We start from the raw sequence: 21,393 nt of genomic DNA, 5'->3' as shown, positions 1-21,393 counted from the left end.
CTGACAATTGTTCTGAATGTCTTATTCCTTGCTGTTCATTTGGATAGTCAGATAATGCATACAGTAAATAAGGATTAATTTTTTTCTTTGACATTCATTGGATGGTGAAGGACTTTATCTCACACCGTTTTGTGTCTTACAATCACCTAAGGGAAGTGACTCCTCCCACCCCCTTAACTTATATAGTAAGTGTATCTTTGGCAGCTGCAGGGCGTAGGGATTCTCCTGACTTATTTCTATTTATCTGTTGATCTTTTTGGTTATTTTTTGTTTCTTCATTATGGAGACTACCCCCTGAGCTTTGCAGTCTCTAGGAGTTTGGATCTATAATAATTGATTTACCTGTAATTCTTGATCTATGAAGGTAATAGAATAACTTTATACCAGCTCCCACCAACTACTTATTTAGGGTTATGCTCCTGCCTTATTTTCTTTTGGTCACAAAGGAAGTGTCAGGCAGGTGCTCTATTATGCAGAGCATTCTCTACTGAGGGTTCTAAGTTCTTTAAGCTTTCTAATTAATTTCCAGAACTGTGGGTTCATGCCTCAAGTGTGATATTCAGAAACTGATTAACAAGCTAAAATATAACTTAAAACCCTCAGCAGCAACTACCTACAGTACAAAGAACAAATCACAGATAATGATTTTATTCTCCCTGCATGCTAGCTGCTTATGTATTTTTCCCTGCATCCTGAGACAGTCAGCGGTGTTAGAAAATGTTACAGTTCTTGACAGTCCAAGTCACATGTCTGTTTTCCCCTTAGTTAAGGAATGAATATGTACTAAAGTGCTTTATCTGTGAACCACATCAGTACATTACAGAAACAAAAGGTTCTAGGTCGGGAGGGGGGACCCTCATTCTAAATACAAAAATTTAGATTCTTGCTTATAATCTAAGTGAAACAAAGAATCAAGAGAAATATGTTTTCTCTCTTGTCTTTTTTCTCCTTTTTTTGTACAAAAATAAAAATAAAAGTGCAGTCAAATAGAAAATAAATGCAGTAGATGCAAGCTGAGTTGAGGCAGGCTGTTAGTGATAATGTGCAAATGTGTGTCTTAGCAGTTCATCTGCAGATGGTCGCAACTTGGCCTCGATAAAAATCCGCTTGAGGAAATCCCGACCATGGTCCGAGACATGAGGTGGCAGCTGTGGATTGGTTGGCTGCGTGGCAATTTTAAAGATGGCAGCCATTGCTTCATACTCTGCCCAAGGGGGTTTCTCAGTGAGCATTTCTACAACCGTACAACCTACGCTCCTGAAACAGAGGTGAAAGTAAAAGAGCAGGTTACAAACAGAATGATGTTCTCCCCCGTGGAACCAAAAACTACAACATGGAAGCTTACTGAAATGCCACAAATGGAAGACTGTTGCCCACACAACATTGCAACTCAATTCAATTGAAAAAACAGACTTTTATCACGTTTATAATTACGCACTTGATTTGAAGGTCATGCTAGCTACTGCAAATCACAACTTATGTCCTGCTCCACATGTCAGCTAACCTGAATGCAATTATTTCAGTGGCAGATGTTTATGTGACTTGCTCATGTGACCCTGGAATCCACCTTGTGCCTATAATTTTCCACAAACTGAGACTGAGAACTTTGTTTGGACAGTAACATTCCACCCACATGGGAGAAGGTATAAAAGACCCTTGGAAACATCTCCATTTTGTCTTCATGTCCTGCTTCATTTTTCTGGACTGAATTTCTAACAAGGAAGCTCTAAACAAGGACTCAATCCCCAAGCTATTTGGGTAACTTCCAGATAGACTTTTTCAAACTAGCAGTTTATTCCATCATTGTTTATTCCATCACTGATATAAGAATTTATGCATATAATCATTGCAATGAATTCCTCAACCATTTTAAACTACTTTTCTCTTAAAAATAAATCTTTAGATTTTAGCCACTAAAGGACTGGCAACAGCGTGATTAGTAGGTAAGATCTGAGTTATATATTGATCTGGCAATATGGCTGATCTTGAGAGACCAGAAGAACCCTGTTTGATGAAATTGGTTTTCAATAACCACTCATCATAAAGTATAGTGTCTAAGTGGTAAAATAAGTGCTGGAATGCCTAAAGAGACTGCATTTTTTACTTCCTGTCAACCAGTGTGGTGAGACAGAAGTTTACTTTTGTTGCTGGCTTGGTATATTTTATGATAGAATAACCATCAGTTCAGGGGTAAGTCTGCCCTATTTCTCAGCAGTTTGTCCTGAATCTGGCATCCTCAGCTGTGACCCACTGACACATGGTGAGTTTATCTAGACAGCACGTTAATTTCTTACTTGAAAAATAAGATATACAAATGCTAGAGCCAGCAATCTGAATTTCTGGGCCAACTCCACAGTTTAGTGGCAGTGCTATCAGACAGTGGTGTTAAAATTATTCTTATGGAGAAATCCCTGTCCCTCCTCGCTCTGGCTTTAAGGCTGCTGCAATGGGAACATTTTAGAGAAATGTGCTCCTTCCATAAGCAGCAGACACACTGAGTATCCATCAGAGACAGGCATTGTGTCCTTACACGAAGTGCATCTTTTAAATTCAGGAGAGCTTGGCATTTTCAGAGTCCAACTTAAGTCACAGGACAATAAAAGAAAAAGGGGGAAAGGGAACTCCCGAGTGGGTTTTGTTTTTTTTTTAAAAGGGAAAGTCTAAATGGTTAAAAAGGAAACCTAAGACTAACAATGAACTAACTACTGGGGACTAAACTGAACTAATAACTATTTCGAATTCTTTTCTAGGTAATTTTGTGACACTGCCGTTGGAGCTCTGTCTGCAGCCGAGGACGGCTGAGAAGGAACTGAGGGGGGTTGGGACATGCGAGCACTAAATGAAGTGCCAACGACATCGCGAAACAGCTACTGTGCACGGGCATCCCGACCAGGCACTGCTATCAAAAAATCTCTGATCGGCGGCACCAGGATGCACTGGCACCTGAAGTGGGGCACCCACAGGGACAGCACTCAAAGAAGAATTATTCTCATTCTTGTAAGACGGTGATATTTCACTGTGTGTCCTGCGTCCCGAGCATTTTGATGGGGAATGGGACACTATATAAATAAAATTATTAATTTTGAGACCTTTTGAGTATCAACCATCCAGAGTACAATGCACTTGCAAATAGCTGTGTCCTTTCACTCAAAGAGCTCTTCAAATCACAACGCTCCCTTAGTTCTACTGCTCTGAATGTTGCAGTTTTTTTTTTTAAATAAAATCTTCAGGATAAAATATGTTGGTGTTATATTTTGCGTGATAGCTAAGTAAACTCAACACGTAATCCATCCTCTTAACATATGGTAGAGACCTTCAGGTATATAAGGGAGCAGAAGGAAGAAATAAAACTAAAACAAATTAGCCTCTTCCCCTCTCAACATGGTAGTACTCATGATATGGTTTGGGCAAATGCTACTTAGGTAACTTTCATTAATCACTGAACTGAATTAATGGTGACATTTTCCTATGTTAGTGCCCCTCTAGTATTTACAAGTATGCCAGATGGGCCTAACTGCATGTGAGCTTGGTCCACAGTGTTCTCTTGTGGTCCTAAGTCAGTCAGCACAGTCGCTGATATACAAAAACCAATCTGTTCAGTGTTAACTGATCTCCTGCCCCAATATATTCTTCATTGTCTACATAGCTTGTTTTCACCTTGGGCAACCAGAAACACATAATGAGTGCGCTCATGCTTCAAATAATGAAAATTTATATTTTGCAGTGAAACCATCTCCTCTGGGGTAGTATGTAGCTGTCTTTCATTAGAATAGCTCTTTGACCTACCAGATATCTGCTTTTCTCCCATACCCTTCTCCACTGATAACTTCAGGACTCATCCAGTATGGAGTCCCCATGACAGACTTCATTCCCGTGCCAGAGAGACAGATAGTCTGAAGTCGCTTGCTGGCACCAAAATCACCTAGCTTCACATTGCCTGCTGAATCCCGCAGAATATTTGCTCCTGGAAGAAAAAGAAAAATCTCTGCTTTATATTCAGTAAAAGCCAAACAACTGCATGAGAGTGAATCAACACACATTTGGTTTAACTGATGCATTATAACAACAGCCCAGTATATTACATGGCACAGAACTTGCCCCTTGCTCAGAACTGTTCTCTAGAATCTGAGCTTTCATTTTAAAAATTATTTCTAGCCCCTATGGTTGGAGAAAAAAACCTCTGAAATGTGAACCAAGTGTAACTGATGCAGTGTCATCTACCTGCATCTGCAGAGTCTGAAAATTATAGTCCTGAGGCATAACCTGCCCTATTTGTCTCACTCAGGTCTCTGTGGATGCCACAATTCCACAGCTGCATAATTTGGCATATTTCCAAAATGCCATGGAATTCATCATTTTGCTGCAGCCCGGCAACCAACATTTTTGTGTGTCCCCCTGGGCTGCCTGCACTACCTCTTGCTCTGCAGCTTTGCTCATAAGGGGAAGTTAATTGAATTACAGTGCATGATCCCTGCAGAGTTCGCTGGAGCCAGGTAACAGGAAGTTGGGGAGCCAGAGCTAGAATCCAGCTTGCATCTAAGGACCAGAGGAGATGGACGCATAGTTTGATAAGCTAGGAAGCAAGAGACTAGGTCAGCTAAGGAGGTAAACTGCTAAAGCTAGCTGCTTTCAACTTTCCTGACTCTTATGAGAAAAAGGAAGATCTGAGCTGAGTTCTCTGGGCAAGACCCTGGGAGCTGAGGCCCAGGTAGCGGAACTGGGCCACCCGGAGAACATAATAAAATCCCACCACTGACAATCATGAATGAATTTTACATTAATGACTATTTTCCACTCTGAGCCATAGCTGTGTGTGTACTGGCGGTCGTGATGGGGATGGGGGCAAGAGACTATTTCATGGCCTTAGAATAAAGTGATGTTGCTGCAGAATTTAAGAGTTCTTGCTGTGGAATATATGGGGCCTGATTCTAATCTTAAATGAAGTTATATTTGAATTAATTTAATAAACAAAAATAAAGTCAAAATCCGGAGGGCAGAATATTAGGGGCACCTCTGTCATCTAAGAGTTTGCAGGTTGTTTCTATATCCTTCAAAAATTGACCAATTTGGAAAAAAAAAGTGCTGGATTAACTCAGAGCTTCTCAACCTTTTCCATTATCAGAGTGCTCTAGGGGTCTCCATTCCCCTAACCAGGACTACCTATCCCCCCCGATTTAGCAATGTAAAAATGGCAGGGTGGCCACAACTCCCTGACACTGATTTGCAACCCCCTGGGAATTATGGAGGTCCTTTTTATGAACTTTCTGAGAAAGTTATTGACTTGCCAAATCTATCTTATATTAAGAATAAATAAAAGGGAACTGGGTGGGTAAGAAAGAAGTGAAGTAAGGAAGGAAAGTGCCTAGAGCACTCAGAAAATCTGCATCTTCATATCATGTTCAAAGTGAATGACATACTTTTAGGTTTACAAATTTATTTAACTTGGTATAAGCATGATAGACTAAATCTGTCACCTTGAAATTTACAAAAAAATTATATTGACACATAAACAGGAAAATAATGTAGCAATTTTAGCAGCTATGATATGGTTATGTCCACCAGATTTAATCACGCTCGCTAAGGGTTTCAACATTGTGTTCGCTGGATTGTTGTTCATAAATAAATGTTTTGAAAAGTCCTGATATTAAAACAGTCATATATACCCCTATTAGTATCCCATTACTCACTAAAACATTTTTTTTCTCAGTTTGCAACACTGGCAATTTTCAAGTTTGAAAAACATTACAAAGACTGGACTATTGAAGTAAATCCTGATGGAATTACTTGAAGTTAAGCCAATATTCTGGCATCACAAATTTAGCAGTGACCCTTTAATTTTATTGCAATCATTTCCCTTTGGTTTATGAAGCTTCAAATGTTTCAAGGTCATGTTGCTTATTTGGAGTAGAGAAAGCAGAACTCACATCTCTTCTTTAATTACCTTTAATATCTCTATGTACAATCATATTACTGTGCAAATAGTAAACTCCCTCCAAAATCTGCCGTGTGTATTTTCGGGTCACATTCTCTGTGAGTGCTCCATATGCTTTTAACTGGTCCTTAATGGAACCCTGTGGCCAAAAAGAAAAAGTATTAATAATTACAGCACTTTTAAGAATGATAGAATAATTTATCTTTTAACCATTATTAAAAAATAACTGGATTGTATGAAGTTTGTACCAGAAATTTAGAGATGCAAGGCTCTACGACTTCTCTGGATCAGCTTAATTCACATTAGCAGTTATATCTCCAGCTAAACTAAATAATTCAGCCTTTAACAGGAGCATAATGATACACAGAAATGTTATCAAGACAATGAATTTTAAAAATACCAAATAGTTTAAATGTTGCTGAGCTGCTGTACAGGTAATACAGTAGAGTATTTTCCTTCTAAGCATGATTTTTCAGAGATTTACTAGTTACAGGATGATGCTGTGTTTGGCACTGTACATGACACAGCCATTGACCGTACCCAATCCATCTTACACTCTGAGAGACAACAAACGGAGAAAACGATCTGGACAACCCAGAGCATGACATTTAAAAAATGTTATTTAATAAGTTTTAGGTCTCAATAAAACAACAGGCAGAAACTTGGCATAAAAAAAAAAGTCTCAGCCTACATCTGATGTTTTTCTAAATATCTTAATACAATTTGGGTTGGCCATTTTAAATTACACACGTTTAATGGTTTAAAAGGAACAGTATCAAGACAAAAACCCAAAACTATACAGGTCTTTAAAACTGCATATTTTGATACTCTGTCCTCCAGATCTCAGAAAATCTTACAAGTCTCTAAAATGAGATCCTCATCTCATCTAAAATCCTAATTTTTCTTCTGTGCAGCCTTATAACAACAAACTAGTATGCAGCAATTACTTATGAACATTTAGGGATACATGAAACAACTGCATCTTACTATACTCAGGTCTGCTTGTTCTATTTTGTGAATAAGTGAAAATCTGCAGTTTTCAGAAAGCAAAATATTTCCATAAAGGAGTAGGCAGACAGGAGGGACAGTACAACACATGCCTCTGTGCCAACAAAAAGACAGCTGCAAGATCTAATTTTCAACTTACCTCTGGCTATTATTAACTAGTTTTTGCCCTCACAACATCTTTGATTGGCTGACGCAGTGACCTAGTAATAGTGCCCAATGCACTAAGAGAGAGACCTAAATCTTAGAACTCGAGCTTGATCTCTCTCTCTCCCCCCAAGTCAACAGGAGTCCTATGTATGGCTACTGTGATACTCCCTTCATAGGCTTGCTAATTGGTTCAAGAGGCAGCTGTGTATATTCCTCATCTGTTAGAAGCATCTCTAGAACACAGTCAAGCTGGAGGTGGATGCAAACTTAAAAAGGAATGTTAAACTTGAGATACATGATTAAAAGTTGTTAAAAAAAAGCTCACAAAACTGTTTTTAAAAGACATTTGTTGCAAGTAGTCAGCCAGAAGCACACAAATATTGTGCTCTCTAAATTAATTCTAATTCTGAATTAATAAGCAATTAATACAGTAGGCAAAACTCAAATATAATGTTATAATGCAGTTGTGTCTGTTTTTGGTTAACCATTTATCATCAGACATTTCCTTAACATCTGTGTGTGCTCCTGCAAATCTTATCCATTTAGATCATTGGTTCTCAAACTTTTGCACTGGTGACCCCTTTCACACAGTAAGCCTCTGAGGGCGACCCCCCCTTATAAATTAAAAACACATTTAACACTATTATAAATGCTGAAGGTGAAGCGGGGGTTGGGGGTGGAGGCTGACAGCTCGCAACCCTCCCTCTCCCCGTAATAACCTTGTGACCCCCTGAGGGGTCATGACCGTCTGTTTGAGAACCCCTGATTTAGATTGTCGGCACACATTCTGTAGAAATGATTGCCTGCAATGAGCTCTCTTGCTTACCCCTGGCATGTATTCCATGAATATAGAGAGTGTTCTTTCGGGGGGATCCCTCAAGCAGCCATAATACTGAACAATTCTTTCATGCAGCAGGTTTTTCAACAGCTGAATCTCACATTCAAGTGCATTTACCTCCTGAAAAGAAAATATTCAGTAAAACTTACTATAGTTGGGACAAATGATCTCACACAACTTTTAGATTTCTGTTAATAAGACTGACTTTATGAGGGTTTACTCTGCAGTTTGTGTAAAGTTAACACATTTTCTTGTTAGAAAACATCAGCAGTAGAAGAGGGAGAGCAGATCTACAGCATAATCTGAGAAATGTTTGACTTCTATAAATTCTTTAGGGATATTTTCCCGTTATTTCAGTTTCTTTTGATTTCAAGAATCATTCTCAATCTCATATACTCAGAAACTAGAACCTGTCAGGTACTTTATTTTAAAATGTCAATGAATTCAAGAGCTGTACTGTAATATTATGTTACAAATTTTCAGTTGGATGAAAAATTCTCAAATTAAGTCTTTCTTCGGGTATCACTAGAATTAGTTCATAAAAGCTTATCTCAGGTTAAGCAACACATTTATAAATCTAAACTATAGTTCACAATTAATTAGATATTTTAATTTTGTTTTTCCTCCCAGATATATATTTTATTTTATTATTTATTTTTATAGCATGGAAGTGGTTAAGGGTGGAAAAGCCATTTATTCCCTGCTGTAAATTTCCCTATACAAGTTCATTAAAAAATAGGTATGATTTAGAATTTTAAGCATTCCAGAGATTCCATATGGAAGCCCTTCATCAAAACTTGGTATTTATCCATCACAGACCACTTGATGTTGCCACGGGTGTGTTACAAGAAGTAATGGCAAGTTTGGGTATCTTCTGAAAGGTAACTACTGCAAAAATGGCATCACGTGGTTCCACGTTTACTGTCTCTATGATTTCCAGAGCAAATTGGTTATTTTTACAATAATTTGTTTTTAAAGCACCAGCACTAAAAACTACAGCTGCAAGTCAATCTTTGTTCTGTCTAGCTCCTATGCCACCAGCAGTAACACAGTCTACAGCTGGAAGTCAGCCAGTTAATTCTGCAGATGATGCATGAGCCGGAATGGAATCCAGCCCACTCTCCCCACAACTGTACTGACTATGGAATCCTAATGAATGAAAAGAAGAATTTATTTTTGTCAGTAAAATTGGCAGCTACAACTTGGAATACAAACAAGGAGCAGATCTGGGCAGTAACATGGTGCCGTTTTTACATTTCTGACTGTAACTGTATTTAAAGAAGGACAAGTTGAGATTAGACATATGGAAATACTACTTGTCAACAAAAACACTAAAACAATGCTCTTGGGAGAGCAATATAGGGGACCAATTACAGTAGGTTCATTGGCATTGGACTTTACCTATAATGTCAATTTGTACATAACTGCAGTCGTATCCATTAAACAGTGTTCTTCATCAAAACATTCTCTATTGGTTTCATTATCAAATAAAGCTAATGTATGCTAGGTTCCTATATTTTTCACTTTATTACTTAAAGTAATATTTCTGTAGAACGTACCTTCCATGTTAGATTATGGTTTAGCTTTATAGCCTCAGGCTGTGTTGAATTTGATAATACATGTTAGTTTCAGAGAGATATATCTGAAGATGAAATCATGTGTTACATACCACTATAATCATTCAACCGAGTTATGAAGATTTTAATGAAACGGGATGTCTCTCTGTCGTACAGACTCATAGAAGTATATGTCCTCAAACATTCATAAAATTACGTGAAAGCAAAAAGCAACATCAGTTTAGACCACACAGAAAACCACTCTTAAAGTGATCCCTTTACAAATATTTCTTTCAGGGTCTCTTACCTTGCTTGTCTCTGGACTGTCAGGGTCAAATTGAACCTGTTTAACAGCCAATTCTCTTCCGGTGTCAGCATCATAACATAGATATACTCTGCCAAAAGCACCCTGACCCAGCAGCTTGCCAAGTCTCCAGTTAGTTGGCGCTCGTGGTGCTGAAAATAGAAGTATGTTTTGTTTTTAGAATGAGTTTGTTATTCAGTTGTTCAAGAAAAACTGGAACACAAAAATAAAACTCTTGAAAAAATACATTAATTTTAAATCTCCATGTAAAAAGCATGGATTTATAAAATTTCCTCTAAATAGAAAATGTGATCCTGTCAGCTACCTAATAATCTATATTTTATCCATAAAAATACATCCAAACACATAAGTACAAGATACGCACATCTGAGGTACTTACTAAAGTACCTGAAAAGGAGACTAAAATACATTTCATCACCGAAGTATTTTAAGAGTACCCTTTAAAAACAAGACACGATCTACAGCAACTACAAAGCATACATAGCTAGTATAAACACACACACCCAACCACCATACTAATTAAGTCCCCTGTTTATCAAAACAAAAAAATTAAGCCCATAGCAGCAGGAGCAAATAAAGTTATCATTTGACTGGTAAGCATCTTACTACTTCAGGTCCAGATGTATAACAACATTATTAAATGTTAAGAAAATTAGTGATTAGTTATAATATAATGTAAGTTATAATTATAATGTAATACTGTAATAATATTATGGATATGCCTTTAATAACATGTATTTTAGTAATTTTGTCGGTTCTGATGTATTATATATTTAACGAGATTTTTTTTAAATTTTCCTTTGAAGACTGTAATGTGCCTTTTTAACTTACAGCGGCTAGGTGGGCTGATGTCCATTACTGACAGGGTAGGATTGTCTATGTCACTTCCCCTTCTTCTCATTCGGTTCTCCTCATACTCTGGAGTAAAGGTGCTGCTCCCACTGCTTGTACTCAGGGAGTGATCGGTGGGGCTGAAACTGACTGGAGACCGGAAGCTGTTCCCCTGGGTCCTTCTAGCCCTTGGAAAGGTTTTACGACCTGTAATGATGCACAAAGACTACCTAGAATACTGTACCATGAAGAATAAGTACTAAACAATACATGTCTGTATACTGCATGAAGTGTGCACTGAAAACATAACAATTCAAATCTTCCATAGAATATGATGAAATGATAATGAAAGTTACTGGTTTAGCCTGCTGAGAGGGAAAGTATGCAGAATGCCTACATGTAGAGCTCAGACTTAAACTAGCTTAATGACTTAGTCCAAGACTGGCTAGCTGGGAGCAGTGTGTAAGTAACATCTGCAATTCCTGCAAACAGTTTCATAATTAAGTGACTCTTTCTACTGGTGGTTTGAAGAAAATGGAGACAAGTTCCAAAGTCAACAATACTTCTATCTTCACTGCTATGAGAGGCTATATGTATTCCTGGAAAACAGGCCAAAGATACACTAGAGTTCTAATGGCCCATCTAGTGAGGAATCCTCACACAGAGGGTGTTTAAGTTCAGATGAAGATGAAAGATAGTCCATAATGGACACTATGGGAATTACGTGCCTGTAGAAGTTTCTTCCTGTCAACCACTAACTGATGGGAGCTAGGAAGAAACTTCTACAGGCATGGAAGCATGGATTCCCTCCCCTCTTTTTTCTCTATCTAATGTAACTCATTATCCAAATGTCTAATCTTGTTTTGAAATACAATACCTTCCAGCAATTAGTTCCACAGGTTAATTATGCATTAAGTTAACAAGTATTTTTGAGTTTTAAATTTATTGCTTTTCAATTTCATGACCTATCCTTCTCTTTTATTATGAGAATCAGTAAATAGGAGCAACAATTTAGCTACTCTATGCTATTCCAGATTGAGTAACAGCGAAGTCTATTCTGGGTAGTAAAGTATCACAATTACTCATGGCATTCATTATATGTTCTGTATAGTTTGTGCATAGGCTTTTGGCAGAGATGGTTTCCATGTACAGCTGCTCCCATGATTCCCTAATACTCTAATCTACATCTTCACAGGAGCTGGGGTAGCTCAGCATCTTTGAAAAATCAGGCTACTTTAATTTAGGTGCCTTGTGGTAGGGTGGTGCTCTACCCCCAGGCAAGATTGGGCTACAACAGGCCAGAGCGGCTGTGCGGAACGGCAGCCAAACAGAGAGGGCCTGTGGGGGAGCCAATCAGTGCAGAGCAGAGGGCAGCCAAACGGGGCCAGGCTAGACTCCTCTATATAAAGGCTGCCCAGGAGAGGAGCAGGGAGTTTCTCCCAGACCTTCAGAGGGGAAGGTCTGTCTCCTGAGCTAAGGAGACCAGCACCTCGGACAGCGCAGTGCTGGGCAGGCTCGGGGCATGCCCAGAGGAGAGCTCCAGCCCAATACCTGTCAGACTGCAGGCCCTGACCAGAAGGGCCTAGAGGGTGCAAGGGGTCAGAGGGGAAGTGACCCAGGGAGGACGGACAGATGAGGGGAGAGAAGGAGGATGGAGAGGCTGCCACTAGAGGGTCCCTGGGTTGGGACCCAGAGCAGTGGGAGGGCCTGGGTGTCTCTCTCTCCTCCCCCCCCTACTGCACCTGGCTGTGGAGGAGTGGCCATGACAGACTGCAACTGGCCCTTGAGCAGAGGGACTAGACTTTGGGGGTTGTGGTTGGCCACTGCGGCAGAGGCGAGCTGGAAGACTGCTGTTAAACCCCCCCGGCCCGGAAGTGGGTAAGGATGGACTAAGGGGCACTGTCGGAGGGCAGTGACCAGAAGCGGATGTCGCCCATCAGGGAGCAACGTGGCTCTGGATATGAACAGGGGAGCAGATGATGAACGGGACACCACTGGCAGAGGGCGCCCTGCAGAGGACAGAGCTAATTCCCAGACGTGCCAGCGGGAAGCGCTGCAGTGGTGAGTCCCAACCCCGTCACATGCCTAAACACAGATTTGTGACTAACTTTAAGCATGCTTTACATTTATTTCAGAGAGAACACCTGTTTGCTTCTCCAACATTTTCAGATTATATTTGTTAACTCTCAACTTCTTTTTTGAAAAAAGAATAAATATTGAAAATGTTAGTGTCCCATACTCACCATCATTGTAATCTTGGTGATGATATGAAATATGATACCTTCGGGGATAAGTCCCGCCTTTTCCAAATTTCTCAAATATTGGGATATCATAGTCTATGGGGAACAGAGAATATATTACCATACATTGCAAAATTAAACACACGAGGAAAAATTCATAAAACAAACCAAATTTTAATTGGTCTTGCATCACAAGTTTTTTAAAAAGCAACCCTACGCTTAACCCTGAAGTGGACTCTTGTATAAAGAGACTTGTAAACTGGAAGGCTGTGCATATAAAGATCAGCAAATTAACATTCAGCCTACTAATCATGTTTTAGTCCCTATAAATGATAAAACAGCAAAACAATAAAAAAATAAATTTAATTAGATATCACATCCACTCAAACATGCTACCATCTGTTTCTAAGCAGGCACAAGATTACAATACCAATAGAACAAAAAATTATGTTTTAATAGATTTTTTTCCTTCAATTGGCAAGTAAGCTTTTTATATAAAAACCTTAGTTAGTAAACTATCTGGAGCGGCAGCATTGTGTTTGGGAATTTTCTGCCTGAAATGTTAAAAGCAATCTCCTGTTTATGCTGAATGGAAAAAAGATTCATGGCACTTTCTGTAAAAATATCTAAGGCATCTACAGACTTCATGTGTATGGAAACACTGCATCTCTATTCATTTAACGTTCAACACATAAGAAGGGTTTGTCCTAGCATCTGTGGCTAGACCCCTCCCTCACTGGCGTATCCAGTTGTCTGCCACCCACTACCCCATAGGTCACTGCATGATTCCTATCATAAGCAGGGCTGGTTGCACCACCTATTAAGGTTGTCCAACACTTCTCCTTATAAGACCCTGTTTTTCAGTTTTGTACCTTGCCAAACTTTAACTATTTGGGCTGACATTTTCTATGCTGGTTGTCTGCCTCAGGCTCAATTTGTCTGGAAAATTTCTGCCAAAAGGGTTTAGATGTTTCTGAGAATGAGGCTCGGAAAATATATATATTTTGACCATGTTAAAAAATTCTGGTGACTTTCTTTGAAATGCTCGAACACCTGTATGCTTTGGAGCAGGTTCCTGAAATTTGGCAAGAAGTAGGAGTGGCCTTTGTTTCAAGGATGTGTTTTTTGCCATCTGGTAAAAAGGCCACTCAAATCTGGCTAAATTATAAACCTTTACAAAAAATTGTTTTCACATACTCAGTTTAGACTTGCTAGCTAAAATCTCCAAAGATTCCATCCTCCTGAGCATGCTCCAGCCTCTCAGCTCCTAGCACTGGCCAGACTACACATGTATCACCCCCCCCCCCCCCCCCCCCCCCCCCACAGATTGACTGAGCATGCTCCAACCCAGAGCTACAAAGGCTGGGTACGGAAACAGAGAGCAAGTAGCTGGTCTCTCCTGTGCTCTCAACTCTCCTGCTGGCACTCAGGCAGTGTGAAGGAGTAAGCTGTCTCATTCGAATGCAGAAGGGACAAAAACCGGACCATGAGGGAGAGATAGGAGTAGATTGGAACAAGTGGCCTGGTGAGACAGGGATTGGCGGTGGAGAAACTGTGATTGGGAGTTGGGGAGGGGACAGACTGGGAATTGGGAGCTGGGACAGAGTTGGTGAGGGAAACGGGAGAGGGGTAGAAGGAGGAGCTGGTAGCCAGTTACCTGAGTAGGGAACACCGAGATTAGACGAGGAGCTGGGGAGACTGGGACCTGGAGCCAAAGAGGAGGTGGGGGTGGGGATGGAAGGCTGAAATTGGATGAGGAGCCCAGGGAGAGAGACTGAGCCATAGGTGGGGCAGGAGAAAGATATAGGCTGTATGAGGAACCAGGGAAGGACGATGATGAGGGCTGTCTGGGCAATAAGACTGACGACAAGGAGCTGGGACAGGAAAGGAGGAACTGGAGCTGACTGAGCAAGGAGGCTGGAATCAGAAGCCAGGAGTGTGGAAGAGTCAGCACTGGGACAGGTTGGAAGGAATGGGGCAGAAGAGGTCAAGCTTTGAAGTAGGCCAACAGAGGACATTCTCTTCTATAGCCTGAAATGGAACCCAAGATTCTCGAGTTTCTCAGTTTCTGCTGTCAGCAAATACTTGTCAACCCCACTGCCAAAGTATGTGTCATCTTCCATTAGTGCTGCTCCACATAGAGGATGACAACCTAATACTGCAATCATTTACTCTGTTAGCTCAAGTGGCAGAGATGTGGTGATCTGAAGGTTCAATATGATGCCACCTGATGGAATTAGTGTGTAAGTGTAATTTCATAAGTTTTTAAAAAAACAATCTTTAAAAATTCAGATTGCAGAGTCAAGCACACAAGTTAAGAAATGCCAGAATTCAGGTTGCCTGTGCAACCTTAATTAAGCCCCCTTATGTGTATGCATTATGACAGTCTTTAATGATCAGATCCTATTTTTTCCATAGGACGCCTGCCTCATTCACTACACCTGACAGACCTACTCTGGGGACAAATTAGGGATGTGCAATGAAGCAGGCTGTTGGCTATAGGATTACTGCCTCATTTGTTGTAGAAGTTGGAAGGTATGCAGTGACCGAGATAGGAAATAGCAGGAAGAGAAAGGAAGATCCCATGGTTAAACCAGTTGAATGCTGCCCCAGAAAATTTGATTCCATTCTCTGTGGAACTCTACCACAGAGTTCCTGTCTGATGCTAACCAAGTCACTTGAACCAAGCTTTTCACAGGTGGCCACTGATTGTGTCATTTTCCAGGTGTCTGCCTTCAGACTCTGGGGTCTGATTTGCAGAAGTTCCAAACACTCACAACTGCAACTGAAGTCAACTGGAGTTGTGCTTCAATATAAAAACTACTACATAATACTAGCTACTCTGAAAAATCAGGTCCAGGCACCTCAAATTAGGCACCCAAAATTAGAGAATACTTTTAATCTTAATCTGTGCTTCAGCTCCCCATGTGTAAAATGGGGATAATATCTTGTCACCTCACAGCAGTTTTGTGAAGATTAATTAATAGATGTTTGTGAAGCACTTGGATACTATCGTGATCAGTGCCAATGAAAAACCTCTGACAAAATAAATAATCCTGCCTTTACAGAAGGGTTCGAATAGTGTACACTAAGTAAGATCTAGGACCATATACTGAACAAAAAGGATCAAACAAAATATTGAATAGCTGCCCATTAATTGAGCACCGTCTATTCTGTGCATTGAATGAGGCATGGGACATGTGGAAAAAATAGTGAAATAAAGGCTCAGACAGGTTAAATAAATCACCCAAGGTTACACAACTATTCACTGGCAAACCGGAACTATGGTCCTGGTCTGACTCCTAGTCCTGCGCCACCAGACAAAGGTGTGTCTCTTGCTTTTGGATGAGAGGCAAAATTATCTTATCCTGTGACCCAGAAATCCCTTGGTGCCAACTGGCAGACAGTGCAGAGGGTTTCACAGGGATCCCTTGGGTATTTGTAGCATAGTTCACCAAAGGGTGGTATGTGAGGTCTCTATTGAGAGCCAGTAGCCACTGGTCATTATAATCAATGCAAAATGTCTGTACTAATTGGATAATACTTTAGGAGTTCTATCTCTATACTGAAAATTATGTTCTTAAGGTCTTGGAATTAAGGCAGGTCACCAGGTGGTGACACACCACAGAAATGCTCCTTTCAGATAGGAGGTAACAGACACCTATCTCCCCATTTGGCCGTTTGTGTATTATATGCCTGAGATGTATGCCTGTATGTATGTATATGTATACCGAGCCAGGTGCCAGTTAAAAGATTGCAAAATCTACAAGAGAAGAAATCTATAGGAAGGAACAAACAGAAGGGGGATATTCTTGTTTATGAATAAAGACAAAAGATTGGTCTGGCCTATCTTGGAAGTCCAAAGGGACAAACTGAATTCTTCACCTAGGAAACAAACTGACAGCATGCTTGTCTCATGAAAAGAGGGGCATAGCCAGCCAGGCTGTAAAGCTCTGCAAAGATTCTGGGTGAGCAATACTCTACAAGACATGAGTATCTTAAGTTTAGGCTCTACAATGTGTGTTATGATTTTATTTCGTTTGTAATTTGTTTTCAATACTTCTACTTGCTACTACTTGATTCTCTATGCTTTGTTAAATAAACTTATACTTGATTTCACTATAAACAAATCTAAGTGTTATGTGTTAAGCACAGCACTGATCTGAGGTGAAACTGGTAAGCTGAGGTGTTTTGAGTCTTTGGAAGCAGCGAATCTGTGAATACGGAGAGTGTTCAGCGGATGAGAGGATGTACTGTAGAGATGCTTGAAAGGTTGAGGTGTGCCAACCACTGACCTGTAGAGGGACAGCGGGGCCTGTGAAGTTTAGAGGCAAGAGCTTGTATGGCCATGGCTGGTAGAGTTGGGGAGCTGAGCCATGGCAAACACAAACAAGGTTTCCTCACACTAAGGGAAGGTGGTAGTGAGGTGCCTCAAAACCCTGGGTACCCCAAGGAAGCATCACATATACTATGTACATGCATCCTGAGATATGTTACTTACAGCTGGATGTATCTGGTAAGATTAAATAGCCCCAACAGATTTACCTACCTGAAAACTCCTGGTGGTTATCTGGATAGCTCTGGGCTCGTGGCATCCGAGATTTGGGGTAGCTATCACTAGAAGCGTAAGACAACATTTTAGATGCTCTGTTACTGGAGAGTCAGAGTAGTCAGGCAAGCACTTAAGTTTTACTGTTTTATAATTGTTGAATTATACAGTACAGTGTGTGCTATCGTAGACATGAATGGGACTCAACTTTGAAATACCAAAGCAATTACAATGGATGGATCTTGCTTGGGATAGGGAGGAAACGAATGGCACTGCTCACTAGTACAGTCTCTTAGTAGACACAGCAGTGCCAAAGAAGCCACACAGGAGCTCGTGCTTTGCACCTTCATGGATAAACAAACCCAAACATCAGTTACAGGATATTAATTTAGCAAGAATTTTTGTAGCCTTTTTAAATATTTTTTGCCAAAGAAATGCAGAGTCTTGCAACTCTCGGATTTCCTTTTTCCTTCTGTGAAGCTCAAGTGTTTTCATAAAAAACTTTAAAAAGCAATTTTATTGAATTAAGGGGTTTTTCATGGGGTCAAATTTCTTACCTAGAAATTTGTCTTTATGTAACTCCCAGCCACCAAACAGGAATGGATGGGATTCCAGTCAGACAGAACAACCAATTGCAGTAGAACACCTTCATAACCATACCACCCCAGCATCTTCCTTTGCCAGATAAGAATTTCTCTAGTAGGCAACAGAAGCAGAAATGGAGACACAAGCCTAAACCCCTGTTAGGAGTCCTTGAACAAAGTAAGAGGCAAACTAAATGAGGATGACAAGAGAGTCTCTGGATTGGTTGAGGCAAGTCAAAAAATTTCTATGCAAGAAACGTTTTCATAGGATACTTTCAGTCTACCAATCAAGGTTAATTGGTTTTCTTAGAAAAAATCAAAAATTAGGCAAAAAATGAAGGCTGTTAATCAATCGCAGTTAAGTCATGTGATTAACTCAAAAAAATTAATCACACTGTTAAACAGAATACCAACTGAAATTTATTAAATATTTTGGGTGTTTAACTACATTTTCAAATATCTTTCAATTACAACACAGAATACGAAGTGTACAGTGCTCACTTTATTTTTTATTACAAATATTTGCAGTGTAAAATATTTTTTTCAATTAACCTCATACCAGTATTGACGTGCAACCTCTTTATCATGAAACTGCAACTTACAAATGTAGTTTTGTTACATAACTGCACTCAAACAAAAGAATGTAAAATTTTAGCGCCTACAAGTCCACTCAGTCCTACTTCTTATTCAACCAATCGTTAAGAGAAAAGTTTGTTTAAATTTACAGTAGATAATGCTGCCCACTTCTTGTTTACAATATCACCTGAAAGTGAGAACAGACATTCACATGGTACTTTTGTAGCTGGCACTGCATGGTATTTACGTGGTAGATATGCTAAACATTTGTATGCCCCTTCATGCTTCAGCCACCATTCCGGAGGACATGCTTCTGTGCTGATGAGGCTCGTTAAAAAAATAATGCGTTAATTAAATTTGTGACTGAACTCCCTGGGGGAGAATTGTATGTCTCTTGCTCTGTTTTACCCACATTCTGCCATATATTTCTTGTTATAGCAGTCTCGGATGACGACCCCGCACATGTTCGTTTTTAAGAATACTTTCACTGCAAATCTGACAAAATGTAAAGATACCAATGTGAAATTTCTAAAGATAGCTACAGCACTCAATCCAAGAATCTGAAGCGCCTTCCAAAATCAGAGGGATGAGGGGGTGGAGCATGCTTTCAGAAGTCTTAAAAGAACAAACACTCTGATGCGGAAACTACAGAACCCAAACCACCAAAAAAGAAAATCAACCTTCTGCTAGTGGCATCTGGCTCAGATGATGATAATGAACCTGCGTCGCTTCGCACAGCTTTGGATAGTTATTGAGCAGAACCCATCATTAGCATGGATGCATGTCTTCTGGAATGGTGGTTGAAACATGAAGGGACATATGAATCTTTAGCGCATCTGGCATGTAAATATCTTGTGACACTGGCTACCACAGTGCCATGCAAATGCCTGTTCTCACTTTCAGGTGATATTGTAAACAAAAAGCAGGCAGCATCATCTTCTGCAAATGTAAACAAACTTGTTTGTCTGAGTGATTGGCTGACCAAGAAGTAGGACTGATTGGACTTGTAGGCTCTAAAGTTTTACACTGTTTTATTTTTGAATGCAGGGGTTTTTTGTACATAATTCTACATTTGTAAGTTCAACTTTCATGATAAAGCGATTGAAACCTCATACTGATATAACTGAAAAATACTATTTCTTTTGTTTGTTTTCAGTGTAAATATTTGTAATCAAAAGTGAGCACTGTATACTTTGTATTCTGTTGTAATTGAAATCAATATATTTGAAATTTTTTTTAATTGTGCGATTAATCGTGATTTTTTTAATCACTTGACAGCCCAATAAAAACCCTAACTACCTAAAATCGAGTGCATAACCTTTAACACACCAGCTACAAAGTGGATATTTCAAGCATTGATGCAATCTCTCTGTACCATACATAAGTTTTCTTATCTGTAAAATGGGGATAACAATTATCTCAAAGGGGTATTTGAGAGACTAAAATAATTGTGAAGCACTGATTCTCAAATGAAGAGTTGCTATAGAAGTGCAGATTATTCAGGAGTAGAAAGCTTTCTTTCCTACAGAAATGGAGTACTCTTATTAGAAAACAAATGCTATGAGGGTACGTTTTTGAGGAATGGAGATCTATGATTCAAGTTTTTCTTGAGAAGTCTGTGAAGCTTCTTGAAACAACTTCTTAAACATGGAATAAATAGCTATAGAACAACTAATCTTTCCTTCCACTGGAAAGAATAGTAATTTCTCTCTCCTTCTCTAATTGGATAAGCATAACTAAATGAATTCATCCAGTAAGCAATCTTTTGCCCCTAAGTATTTCCAAGCTTCTGGAAAGTTCAAATCTCAAAAGTTTTCAAAGACCCCTTTGTGATACTTTGTCATGAAATTGTAAGCTAATTGTCTTTCCCAAAAAATGGACATGAAGAGATACATGCCTTAACTCTGAAGGCTATAACTACTTAAAGTTTAAACTATGTGGAGTCCTTGTGGCACCTTAGACTAACCAATTTATTTGGGTATACATGGGCTATAATCCACTTCATCATATGCATCCAATGAAGTAGGTTATAGCCCACGAAAGCTTATGCCCAAATAAATTTGTTAGTCTTTAAGGTGCCACAAGGACTCCTCATTGTTTTTGCTGATACAGGCTAACAAGGCTACCCCTCTGAAACTTAAAGTTTGCAGTCTAAGATGTATCCGACCTTCAACTCCAAGATAACCATATTCAGTATGCCACTGATATCAAGCTAGATTTCAGAGTGACTCACATACCCCATTGCTGTGCTAATATTTTGACTCATGGGACTCCAGTCTAGTTCTGAGTCCACTTAGCATGTGTTCCTGGACACAGCAGTTTTTCCCTACTGGTATAAACATTTGAGAAGCGGAGATAGATCAGAAGCCCCTGTTGTTGTCACTCTGTCCTATGCTCCATAAGCACAAAACAAGCTGGGAGTGAATCTCTCCCCACACTTTTTACCCTCTTCTAGCCCTGCATTGCTAGTACAGGAAAGGAGTGCTGTTGATGTTTTGACAGTAAGAACAGATTAGAGGAAGAAGTTCCTGCGATGCTTTGGACATGGGAGGCTAGTCTTTTGGCTCTTGTCAGAGTGGAACAGGAAGAGAGCAAGATTTTTGAATGGATATTTATAACTCCATGAGCGCTTCAATCATCAACAGTTAATTACTGGCATCATCACAAAATTTTACAGCAAATTAAATTACAAGACAACACAAAGGGAAAGCATGGACATGTTTCAGTTCTGATGACAATGCAGAAATTTTGCACCATGTGCTGGGTTGAAGAATTTTATTTATTTGAGTTATGATGTCTACCCACAC

General features: G+C 39.7%; 1 protein-coding gene across 7 annotated transcripts in view; it reads right to left on the bottom strand.

Moving 5' to 3' along the window:
• Positions 1-274: 274 nt before the first annotated feature.
• Positions 275-21,393, bottom strand: part of MAP3K2 (mitogen-activated protein kinase kinase kinase 2) — an 89,882-nt gene continuing 68,763 nt past the window's right edge. For all 7 annotated transcript variants that reach the window (XM_037911929.2, XM_043524987.1, XM_043524989.1 and 4 more), the window contains 8 exons: positions 17,427-17,494; positions 12,881-12,973; positions 10,638-10,844; positions 9,789-9,937; positions 7,914-8,045; positions 5,942-6,071; positions 3,787-3,964; positions 275-1,257 (listed from right to left, as the gene is read on the bottom strand). In XM_037911929.2, the coding sequence (XP_037767857.1) occupies positions 1,032-1,257; positions 3,787-3,964; positions 5,942-6,071; positions 7,914-8,045; positions 9,789-9,937; positions 10,638-10,844; positions 12,881-12,973; positions 17,427-17,494 (1,183 nt within the window). In that variant the 3' untranslated portion in view covers positions 275-1,031. The remainder of the gene's footprint in view (positions 1,258-3,786; positions 3,965-5,941; positions 6,072-7,913; positions 8,046-9,788; positions 9,938-10,637; positions 10,845-12,880; positions 12,974-17,426; positions 17,495-21,393) is intronic.

The sequence above is a fragment of the Chelonia mydas genome, chromosome 11 (assembly GCF_015237465.2).
Source record: "Chelonia mydas isolate rCheMyd1 chromosome 11, rCheMyd1.pri.v2, whole genome shotgun sequence".
NCBI lineage: Eukaryota > Metazoa > Chordata > Testudines > Cheloniidae > Chelonia > Chelonia mydas.
The sequence above is the reverse complement of the archived record's forward strand: the minus strand, read 5'-3'. Positions and strand labels throughout refer to the sequence as shown.